Source organism: Strongylocentrotus purpuratus, unplaced genomic scaffold, assembly GCF_000002235.5.
Source record: "Strongylocentrotus purpuratus isolate Spur 01 unplaced genomic scaffold, Spur_5.0 spur5_scaffold_21, whole genome shotgun sequence".
Classification (NCBI taxonomy): Eukaryota; Metazoa; Echinodermata; class Echinoidea; order Camarodonta; family Strongylocentrotidae; genus Strongylocentrotus; species Strongylocentrotus purpuratus.
In genome coordinates this window covers 9126071-9138271 of record NW_022145607.1, presented here as the reverse complement: position 1 = coordinate 9138271, position 12201 = coordinate 9126071, and the positions used below count along the sequence as shown (strand labels likewise).

Sequence of the window (12201 nt, the reverse complement as noted above, 5' to 3'; positions counted from 1 at the left end):
GGATCCTGACCCCCATATCCCTTTGAAAGGGGTGTAGGGGCAAATATTGTAAAAATTTGAATTATCACAACTTTCGGGCCGAAATTGTAAGGGCCGGGGTGGTTCAGCATTTTGGAGGAAAATATATATTTTTTTTAATGGGCTAGTTTCCCAACAATAATGTACATACATGCCATTAGATGGATCCTGACCCCCCATATCCCTTTGAAAGGGGTGTAGGGGCAAATATTGTAAAAATTTGAATTATCACAACTTTCGGGCCGAAATTGTAAGGGCCGGGGTGGTTCAGAATTTTGGAGGAAAATATTTTTTTTTTTAATGGGCTAGTTTCCCCATTATGAATGTCCATACATGCCATTAGATGGATCCTGACCCCCATATCCCTTTGAAAGGGTCATAGGGGCAAATATTGTGATAATTTGAATAAACACCAATTTCAGGACGAAATGGTAAGGGCCGGGGTGGTTCAGGATTTTGGAGGAAAATATATATATTTTTTTTAATAGGCTAGTTTCCCCACAATGAATGTACCTACATGCAATTAAATGGATTCTGACCCCCATATCCCTTTGAAAGGGGCGTAGTGGCAAATATTGTAAAAATTTGAATTATCACAACTTTCGGGCCGAAATTGTAAGGGCCGGGGTGGTTCAGTATTTTGAAGGAAAAAATTATATTTTTTGAATAGGCTAGTTTCCCCACAATGAATGTACATACATGCCATTAGATGGATCCTGCCCCTCATATCCCTTTGAAAGGGGCGTAGTGGCAAATATTGTAAAAATTTGAATTATCACAACTTTCGGGCCGAAATTGTAAGGGCCGGGGTGGTTCAGCATTTTGGAGGAAAATATTAATTTTTTTGAATAGGCTAGTTTCCCCACAATGAATGTACATACATGCCATTAGATGGATCCTGACCCCCATATCCCTTTGAAAGGGGTGTAGGGGCAAATATTGTAAAAATTTGAATTATCACAACTTTCGGGCCGAAATTGTAAGGGCCGGGGTGGTTCAGCATTTTGGAGGAAAATATATTTTTTTTTTAATGGGCTAGTTTCCCAACAATAATGTACATACATGCCATTAGATGGATCCTGACCCCCCATATCCCTTTGAAAGGGGTGTAGGGGCAAATATTGTAAAAATTTGAATTATCACAACTTTCGGGCCGAAATTGTAAGGGCCGGGGTGGTTCAGAATTTTGGAGGAAAATATATTTTTTTTTTGATAGGTTAGTTTCCCCATTATGAATGTCCATACATGCCATTAGATGGATCCTGACCCCCATATCCCTTTGAAAGGGTCATAGGGGCAAATATTGTGATAATTTGAATAAACACCAATTTCAGGACGAAATGGTAAGGGCCGGGGTGGTTCAGGATTTTGGAGGAAAATATATATATTTTTTTAATAGGCTAGTTTCCCCACAATGAATGTACCTACATGCAATTAAATGGATTCTGACCCCCATATCCCTTTGAAAGGGGCGTAGTGGCAAATATTGTAAAAATTTGAATTATCACAACTTTCGGGCCGAAATTGTAAGGGCCGGGGTGGTTCAGCATTTTGAAGGAAAAAATTATATTTTTTAAATAGGCTAGTTTCCCCACAATGAATGTACATACATGCCATTAGATGGATCCTGACCCCCATATCCCTTTGAAAGGGGCGTAGGGGCAAATATTGTAAAAATTTGAATTATCACAACTTTCGGGCCGAAATTGTAAGGGCCGGGGTGGTTCAGTATTTTGAAGGAAAAAATTATATTTTTTGAATAGGCTAGTTTCCCCACAATGAATGTACATACATGCCATTAGATGGATCCTGCCCCTCATATCCCTTTGAAAGGGGCGTAGTGGCAAATATTGTAAAAATTTGAATTATCACAACTTTCGGGCCGAAATTGTAAGGGCCGGGGTGGTTCAGCATTTTGGAGGAAAATATTAATTTTTTTGAATAGGCTAGTTTCCCCACAATGAATGTACATACATGCCATTAGATGGATCTTGACCCCCATATCCCTTTGAAAGGGGCGTAGGGGCAAATATTGTAAAAATTTGAATTATCACAACTTTCGTGCCGAAATTGTAAGGGCCGGGGTGGTTCAGCATTTTGGAGGAAAATATTAATTTTTTTGAATAGGCTAGTTTCCCCACAATGAATGTACATACATGCCATTAGATGGATCTTGACCCCCATATCCCTTTGAAAGGGGCGAAGGGGCAAATATTGTGATAATTTTAATAAACACCAATTTCAGGCCGAAATGGTAAGGGCCGGGGTGGTTCAGGATTTTAGAGGAAAATATATATTTTTTTAATAGGCTAGTTTCCCCACAATGAATGTACCTACATGCAATTAAATGGATTCTGACCCCCATATCCCTTTAAAAGGGGCGTAGTGGCAAATATTGTAAAAATTTGAATTATCACAACTTTCGGGCCGAAATTGTAAGGGCCGGGGTGGTTAAGCATTTTGAAGGAAAAAATTATATTTTTTGAATAGGCTAGTTTCCCAAACAATGAATGTACATACATGCCATTAGATGGATCCTGACCCCCATATCCCTTTGAAAGGGGCGTAGGGGCAAATATTGTGATAATTTGAATAAACACCAATTTCAGGCCGAAATGGTAAGGGCCAGGGTGGTTCAGCATTTTTGAGGAAAATATTATATTTTTATGCCTCCGCCACCGAAGGTGGTGCCGGAGGCATCATGTTTTCGGATTGTCCGTCCGTACGTCCGTACATCCGTCCCGTTTGACTGTTATCACAATATCTCAAGAACCCTTTAAGATTTAAACTTAAGACTCGGGAATAGTATTTATCACCATAGGAAGACGATCTGATTAGATTTTGGAGTACGTAGGTCAAAGGTCACAGGTCACAGAGGTCAACTTATGAAATTCCTTGTATTGAGTTTGTTAGCGCGATATCTCAAGAACCATTTGAGATTTAAACTTCAATCTTAAGGATAGTATGTATCACCATAGGAAGACGATCTGATTAGATTTTGGAGCACGTATGTCAAAGGTCAAGGGTCACAGAGGTCAACTTATGAAATTCCATACATTGAGATTATTATCATGATTTCTCAAGAACCACTGGAGATTTAAACTTCAAACTTAGTGATAGTGTGTATCACTATAGGAAAACAATCTGATTACATTTCGGAGCACGTAGGTCAAAGTTCAAGGGTCATAGAGGTCAACTTATGAAATTCCATACATTGAGATTGTTATCACGATATCTCAAGAACCACTGGAGATGTAAAACTTCAAACTTAATGATAGTGTGTATCACCATAGGAAGACAATCTGATTAGATTTTGGAGCACGTAGGTCAAAGGTCAAGGGTCACAGAGGTCAACTTATGAAATTCCATAAATTGAGATTGTTATCATAATATCTCAAGAACCACTGGAGATTTAAACTTTAAACTTAATGATAGTGTGTATCACCATAGGAAGATAATCTGATTAGATTTTGGAGCTCGTAGGTCAAAGGTCAAGGGTCACAGAGGTCAACTTATGAAATTCCATACATTGAGATTGTTATCGCGATATCTCAAGAACCACTGGAGAATTTTCACTTCAAACTTAATGATAGTATGTATCACCATATCATAATATTTCAAGAACCACTGGAGATTTAAACTTCAAACTTAATGATAGTGTGTATCACCATAGGAAGACAATCTGATTAGATTTTGGAGCACGTAGGTCAAAGGTCAAGGGTCACAGAGGTCAACTTATGAAATTCCATACATTGAGATTGTTATCATGATATCTCAAGAACCACTGGAGATTTAAACTCCAAACTTGTTTAAATTGCTCTATGGCGGAGGCATCATTTTCGACTGCACGCAGTCAAAATTCCATCTAGTCTTATTATTGCCTGATTATCTCTTCCTTTTTCTCCAAAGCGCATAGGGACTGAAATATGATAAGCTCTATACAAGTATTGTTTTTTAAAATTTTATTTACCGAATGGAGATAAGGTATGTGTAGACACAAGATAAAGTTGATAGAACATAACTTGCGTCTGTATTTTGAAGAGCTTAATTCCAAAAGGAGGTAAATCCACTTTTGATGAAAATTGAGTTATTGATATCAGAACATTGTTCACTTAGGTACCGTACCCATCTTTCAACAAAATTATTAACCTAAATTTTGGAGCAATTTTGAAAAAAATACACCTTCTAATATCACTTTTCTATAGACGCCTGTTCAAAATCTGGAAAACAATTTTATTTTTTTTAGCTCCTTTTGGAATTAAACTCTTCAATATTGCCTGTATTATTTATTTTATTCAAACTTTCAGAAAGATTATATGTAGATATTTATTTGTTTTATTAGTGTTGATATAATTGATTGAAAATGGCTACCAGGTATTTCTGTATTGCTCAATATCTTTCATTTTATAGCCTCAGAGTCGTCTTCCATACCTGTTCCCAAGTACAGAACCTCACCTATGATGCAAAAAAGTAAGTTCAACATTGTTGGTTGGAACGAGTCTCTTATGGCTTTCACAAGACGGTAGAGTTGTAAATAATTTGTCAGCATTTTACTGTAAATAAAGGTGATATAAATATCAGTTGAAGAAGCCCGTTGATAAATCGTGATTTGAGGTGTTTATGGGTATTTGTTTCTAGTTCATCGTGACTGTGCCATGGATCAGTGATGGCCTTGTGGTAGAGTCCTGCATCGATCTTTACTGGGTGTAAGCCACAAATATGTTTAAACAAGGTGTTTCACTCATTGTCATGAATATTGATCAAAGAGATTAGCTAGGAAGTGCATGCATACAGACATTTGTGAAACAGTTCCATTACTGTACATCTCAGGCAGGTTGATGTATAAAGGTGTTAATGAATGTTTTCTTGACCCCCAGGAAGCAGCAGTCTGGACACCGTTTCATCTCATCATAGAAGCGGAAGGGCATCATCACCAGCTAAACCAAGATAAATACCAGGGACCTGTTTCACAAAGCCTTACTACTAATTACCAATCAGAAGCAAGGATTTCACTAGCTTATAACAAAAACTGTCATTTTTCACTGATGACAAGTTTTGTGAAATGGGGCCCAGGAATCATCGTTCTGAATGATTATCACCTTGATGTCTTATTTATGATCCATAGTAGGGACTATGTAGAAAGATATAGACCATTACTACAAAGGTTTTTAAAAGAGCTACATGTTTGTGAGAGGGTGACTTTACTTACACAGTTATTGTGTTACGTCATTTACATGTATACATAGTATTCTTTACCTGGTGCTGTGAAATTTGTAGTGTGAGAAGAGTTTACCATTAGAGCAAGATATTTATTATGTGTTTGGGTAATTCCATAAATTAGGGACCCATTTTGTGACACGAGTGAGAATATTATGCTTGGCGTGTGTGGGTTCCTTAATTTATGTTTGTATTGTGTCGCATACCATGTATTTCACCTTTTGAATAATTGTTTAATTCTGAGCAAAAGGTTGCCATATAAGTTAGTGATGGAAAAAACACAACATTTTGATTGTAGAATGATTCTTTTAAAATAATGTTGATGCATACATTATGAAATGTAATTTGTAAAGAAAAAAGAAATGATTCATGTATGAACACATTATCAATGATTGTGGTGACCTTAGTTTTTTATTGCTCTGTATAGACTATGAGAGCGAGCTACCATACCATTGGAAAGTACTGACAGAGAAATACAATATGCAATTATTTTGAAAGTTGGCTTTGCCTTTTAATTCTTCTTGGTCATAACATGACCTATACAAAATAGTCTGAACATGTTGCGGGCATTTTTTGGTAAATTTGAAGGAATATAGGCTTTGACAAATAAGCTTATAAAATAGTACTGAAATAACCAATTTACAACTGGAAGACATGTACACAAGTGTCTGTTTACATCAAACAAATGCAGAATTTTCGGCAAGAATAAAATAATACCTAATATGTAACACTAATATGTCACTGTTTTTCTTTCGTTTACATGCTGATTTAACAGACTATACTACACTGAAAAAGTTTGAAGCTAGGCTCACTTCATACCATGCATGAAATCTCTTATCCATCATAGCTTTACATAAAACAAAAGTTTTACTAAATGTCAGAGAATACCTCTTTCAATATAATACATGTAGTATGTTTTTGTTCCCACTACATAGCACAGGTATTTAATGTCTTAATTAGAAGAGAATAATGCATCAAAACTCAATAATTCTTACAAAATAATGTACATGGAAGTTTATGTTTCAGCTCTGGTCTTATTGAGAGTTGTGATTGATCCAAGTCCTCCAATCAATGTACATACATATGAACTTTTTATAAGGTCTATTAATTTTTTTCAAACATGAAACACTCGACAGCTGCAAACGGTGATCTCTGTTAATGTACAAACTTTGATCCACATCAGACTTCTCTTCAATCATCGTTAATTGTTTTTATTCGTTGAACCCTGTAATTAATGTGATACCATTAATCAACAAGAAGATTAAAAGGATCGTTTAACAATGTTAAATCTGAGATATGGTGTAATATTGAAGCCCTAAAAAAATGATCAAGAATTGCCTCAAAAAAGTAAAAATCTTTGAGTGACCGGTTTTACCTTACTCGTTTTTACCCAAAATACTGTAGTGTTATGAAAACCGTTTGGCAAATGGTTTTCAAAATTTGTAATTACAATCATAAATATCTCGATAATTAGACAGGCGATGGGCTTCCTGACTGACCTTAAGGTTTATAATTATCATTGCATCATGAGCTGAATCCAGAATTTTGTTTCAGAATCTGAGTTACCGTATCCCTTTAAAATAACCCCCAAATCAGAGAAACTGAAAACTTGCTTTATGAATTGGATGAATACAACAGTGTTTCACATTTCAAACCACTTGTATCATACTGAATATTTATGACAACATGAACATAGCTATTTCCATCAACCTACTGACTCACATTTCAAGAAATTGAAGTGAATACGTAATATCTCACATGATACGTAGATTAGTATAAGTGACCTTACATGTACATCGTTTATCAATATTATAAAAAGTAAAATTAATTGGCAATGTCTTTCGATTTGCCAGAACAACAGGCACACAATTTCCTTGTCTCTATCTTCTCATTAATTTAATGCTTTAATACATTTTCCACTAAAATTATTTGGAGTTTTGAACAATTCATATACGTTCAATTGATTCTGTGACAATTTGTTTTCTGTCACAACCAAGATTCATGACTACATTCAAAATACAATTTTTTTTGTTTGTTACTCTAGTTGATGGGTGTAAATTGTATTTCATACAGGACAAGGCACATACATATGTTCAAGGCATGAGCTTTTCATTTAATTTCATTTCTTAAAGATAGGACAATAAACTCAGTTGGTGTCCTAGCAGCAATGTATCATTCAAGCATGCTACAAGTCTCTTGCTCCCTGCATGACGAGATCAACGAAACTTCTTTCTAAATCATTTAGATCTAAGAGTCAAAGACTACTATTTCGTTCTGTCCAAGAGCAGCCTCAGATATCAGGGACTTTAATGGTTATAACATCTCCTTGGCAAGTACTGAAGGTTGAACAGTCCCCTTTAAAGCCATGGCGACCACCCTGGGTACAGTCTGGAGAGGTTCTTGGGGTCTCTTGCCTCTTGGATGAGTAGACTAACCTGACCTGCTACGCTCAGCGTGACCCCGTCCTCGACCCCACCAAGCTTCTGCCTCAGCCGTAGCAGCACCCTCTCAGCAACCTACAAACAAGTCAGGAAGAAAAGGTGTTATGGGTCTGCAATGTTCCGTTGGTTCATCATGGCAAATCAATGATTAGATTACAACTCTTTGTACTGCACTTTGAAATCTCACTGATGCTCTCTGGCAAACCTATGAATGTGGAACATCGGCAAATGGGTAGACCAGCCTATGCGACACGTAGATGTGTGCCCTTTACGTGTTCACTGTATATCTACTTCAAAGAGTGATGATTAGCACAAACAAAAGGATAATCCCACTGAATAGAATCGTGGCACATAGAATTTGAATTACTAGTAATACATTATTGTCAAATGTATGAAATAAATTCCAACTTGTGTGACCTCCTCTCTAGAGGTTGTAGGACTACAAGCCCTATTGATAGGCAGAGGCAGGATATTCTGATCAAATACAAGCAAACCAACCTGGTTGACCTCCTCCCTAGAGGTTGTAGGACTACAAGCCCTATTGATAGGCAGAGGCAGGATATTCTGATCAAATACAAGCAAACCAACCTGGTTGACCTCCTCCCTAGAGGTTGTAGGACTACAAGCCCTATTGATAGGCAGAGGCAGGATATTCTGATCAAATACAAGCAAACCAACCTGGTTGACCTCCTCCCTAGAGGTTGTAGGACTACAAGCCCTATTGATAGGCAGAGGCAGGATATTCTGATCAAATACAAGCAAACCAACCTGGTTGACCTCCTCCCTAGAGGTTGTAGGACTACAAGCCCTATTGATAGGCAGAGGCAGGATATTCTGATCAAATACAAGCAAACCAACCTGGTTGACCTCCTCCCTAGAGGTTGTAGGACTACAAGCCCTATTGATAGGCAGAGGCAGGATATTCTGATCAAATACAAGCAAACCAACCTGGTTGACCTCCTCCCTAGAGGTTGTAGGACTACAAGCCCTATTGATAGGCAGAGGCAGGATATTCTGATCAAATACAAGCAAACCAACCTGGTTGACCTCCTCCCTAGAGGTTGTAGGACTACAAGCCCTATTGATAGGCGGAGGCAGGATATTCTGATCAAATACAAGCAAACCAACCTGGTTGACCTCCTCCCTAGAGGTTGTAGGACTACAAGCCCTATTGATAGGCAGAGGCAGGATATTCTGATCAAATACAAGCAAACCAACCTGGTTGACCTCCTCCCTAGAGGTTGTAGGACTACAAGCCCTATTGATAGGCGGAGGCAGGATATTCTGATCAAATACAAGCAAACCAACCTGGTTGACCTCCTCCCTAGAGGTTGTAGGACTACAAGCCCTATTGATAGGCAGAGGCAGGATATTCTGATCAAATACAAGCAAACCAACCTGGTTGACCTCCTCCCTAGAGGTTGTAGGACTACAAGCCCTATTGATAGGCAGAGGCAGGATATTCTGATCAAATACAAGCAAACCAACCTGGTTGACCTCCTCCCTAGAGGTTGTAGGACTACAAGCCCTATTGATAGGCAGAGGCAGGATATTCTGATCAAATACAAGCAAACCAACCTGGTTGACCTCCTCCCTAGAGGTTGTAGGACTACAAGCCCTATTGATAGGCAGAGGCAGGATATTCTGATCAAATACAAGCAAACCAACCTGGTTGACCTCCTCCCTAGAGGTTGTAGGACTACAAGCCCTATTGATAGGCGGAGGCAGGATATTCTGATCAAATACAAGCAAACGAACCTGGTTGACCTCCTCCCTAGAGGTTGTAGGACTACAAGCCCTATTGATAGGCAGAGGCAGGATATTCTGATCAAATACAAGCAAACGAACCTGGTTGACCTCCTCCCTAGAGGTTGTAGGACTACAAGCCCTATTGATAGGCAGAGGCAGGATATTCTGATCAAATACAAGCAAACCAACCTGGTTGACCTCCTCCCTAGAGGTTGTAGGACTACAAGCCCTATTGATAGGCAGAGGCAGGATATTCTGATCAAATACAAGCAAACGAACCTGGTTGACCTCCTCCCTAGAGGTTGTAGGACTACAAGCCCTATTGATAGGCGGAGGCAGGATATTCTGATCAAATACAAGCAAACCAACCTGGTTGACCTCCTCCCTAGAGGTTGTAGGACTACAAGCCCTATTGATAGGCAGAGGCAGGATATTCTGATCAAATACAAGCAAACGAACCTGGTTGACCTCCTCCCTAGAGGTTGTAGGACTACAAGCCCTATTGATAGGCAGAGGCAGGATATTCTGATCAAATACAAGCAAACCAACCTGGTTGACCTCCTCCCTAGAGGTTGTAGGACTACAAGCCCTATTGATAGGCAGAGGCAGGATATTCTGATCAAATACAAGCAAACGAACCTGGTTGACCTCCTCCCTAGAGGTTGTAGGACTACAAGCCCTATTGATAGGCAGAGGCAGGATATTCTGATCAAATACAAGCAAACCAACCTGGTTGACCTCCTCCCTAGAGGTTGTAGGACTACAAGCCCTATTGATAGGCAGAGGCAGGATATTCTGATCAAATACAAGCAAACCAACCTGGTTGACCTCCTCCCTAGAGGTTGTAGGACTACAAGCCCTATTGATAGGCAGAGGCAGGATATTCTGATCAAATACAAGCAAACGAACCTGGTTGACCTCCTCCCTAGAGGTTGTAGGACTACAAGCCCTATTGATAGGCAGAGGCAGGATATTCTGATCAAATACAAGCAAACGAACCTGGTTGACCTCCTCCCTAGAGGTTGTAGGACTACAAGCCCTATTGATAGGCAGAGGCAGGATATTCTGATCAAATACAAGCAAACCAACCTGGTTGACCTCCTCCCTAGAGGTTGTAGGACTACAAGCCCTATTGATAGGTGGAGGCAGGATATTCTGATCAAATACAAGCAAACGAACCTGGTTGACCTCCTCCCTAGAGGTTGTAGGACTACAAGCCCTATTGATAGGCAGAGGCAGGATATTCTGATCAAATACAAGCAAACGAACCTGGTTGACCTCCTCCCTAGAGGTTGTAGGACTACAAGCCCTATTGATAGGCGGAGGCAGGATATTCTGATCAAATACAAGCAAACGAACCTGGTTGACCTCCTCCCTAGAGGTTGTAGGACTACAAGCCCTATTGATAGGCGGAGGCAGGATATTCTGATCAAATACAAGCAAACGAACCTGGTTGACCTCCTCCCTAGAGGTTGTAGGACTACAAGCCCTATTGATAGGCGGAGGCAGGATATTCTGATCAAATACAAGCAAACGAACCTGGTTGACCTCCTCCCTAGAGGTTGTAGGACTACAAGCCCTATTGATAGGCGGAGGCAGGATATTCTGATCAAATACAAGCAAACGAACCTGGTTGACCTCCTCCCTAGAGGTTGTAGGACTACAAGCCCTATTGATAGGCGGAGGCAGGATATTCTGATCAAATACAAGCAAACCAACCTGGTTGACCTCCTCCCTAGAGGTTGTAGGACTACAAGCCCTATTGATAGGCGGAGGCAGGATATTCTGATCAAATACAAGCAAACCAACCTGGTTGACCTCCTCCCTAGAGGTTGTAGGACTACAAGCCCTATTGATAGGCGGAGGCAGGATATTCTGATCAAATACAAGCAAACCAACCTGGTTGACCTCCTCCCTAGAGGTTGTAGGACTACAAGCCCTATTGATAGGCGGAGGCAGGATATTCTGATCAAATACAAGCAAACGAACCTGGTTGACCTCCTCCCTAGAGGTTGTAGGACTACAAGCCCTATTGATAGGCGGAGGCAGGATATTCTGATCAAATACAAGCAAACCAACCTGGTTGACCTCCTCCCTAGAGGTTGTAGGACTACAAGCCCTATTGATAGGCGGAGGCAGGATATTCTGATCAAATACAAGCAAACCAACCTGGTTGACCTCCTCCCTAGAGGTTGTAGGACTACAAGCCCTATTGATAGGCGGAGGCAGGATATTCTGATCAAATACAAGCAAACGAACCTGGTTGACCTCCTCCCTAGAGGTTGTAGGACTACAAGCCCTATTGATAGGCGGAGGCAGGATATTCTGATCAAATACAAGCAAACGAACCTGGTTGACCTCCTCCCTAGAGGTTGTAGGACTACAAGCCCTATTGATAGGCGGAGGCAGGATATTCTGATCAAATACAAGCAAACGAACCTGGTTGACCTCCTCCCTAGAGGTTGTAGGACTACAAGCCCTATTGATAGGCGGAGGCAGGATATTCTGATCAAATACAAGCAAACGAACCTGGTTGACCTCCTCCCTAGAGGTTGTAGGACTACAAGCCCTATTGATAGGCGGAGGCAGGATATTCTGATCAAATACAAGCAAACGAACCTGGTTGACCTCCTCCCTAGAGGTTGTAGGACTACAAGCCCTATTGATAGGCGGAGGCAGCATATTCTGATCAAATACAAGCAAACGAACCTGGTTGACCTCCTCCCTAGAGGTTGTAGGACTACAAGCCCTATTGATAGGCGGAGGCAGGATATTC

At 40.0% G+C, this 12201-nt stretch overlaps 1 protein-coding gene and 1 long non-coding RNA gene across 2 annotated transcripts in view; one reads left to right on the top strand and one right to left on the bottom strand.

Moving 5' to 3' along the window:
• The first annotated feature begins 4186 nt into the window (after positions 1–4186).
• LOC115928136 lies at positions 4187–5965 on the top strand. The gene is made up of 2 exons (XR_004065910.1): positions 4187–4488; positions 4896–5965. It is a non-coding gene; the product is annotated as an uncharacterized LOC115928136 (long non-coding RNA).
• A 731-nt stretch (positions 5966–6696) lies between these two features.
• Positions 6697–12201, bottom strand: part of LOC100889659 (serine-protein kinase ATM) — a 60029-nt gene continuing 54524 nt past the window's right edge. The window contains exon 58 of the mRNA XM_030994920.1: positions 6697–7751. Coding sequence (XP_030850780.1) covers positions 7593–7751 — 159 coding nt within the window. The 3' untranslated portion in view covers positions 6697–7592. The remainder of the gene's footprint in view (positions 7752–12201) is intronic.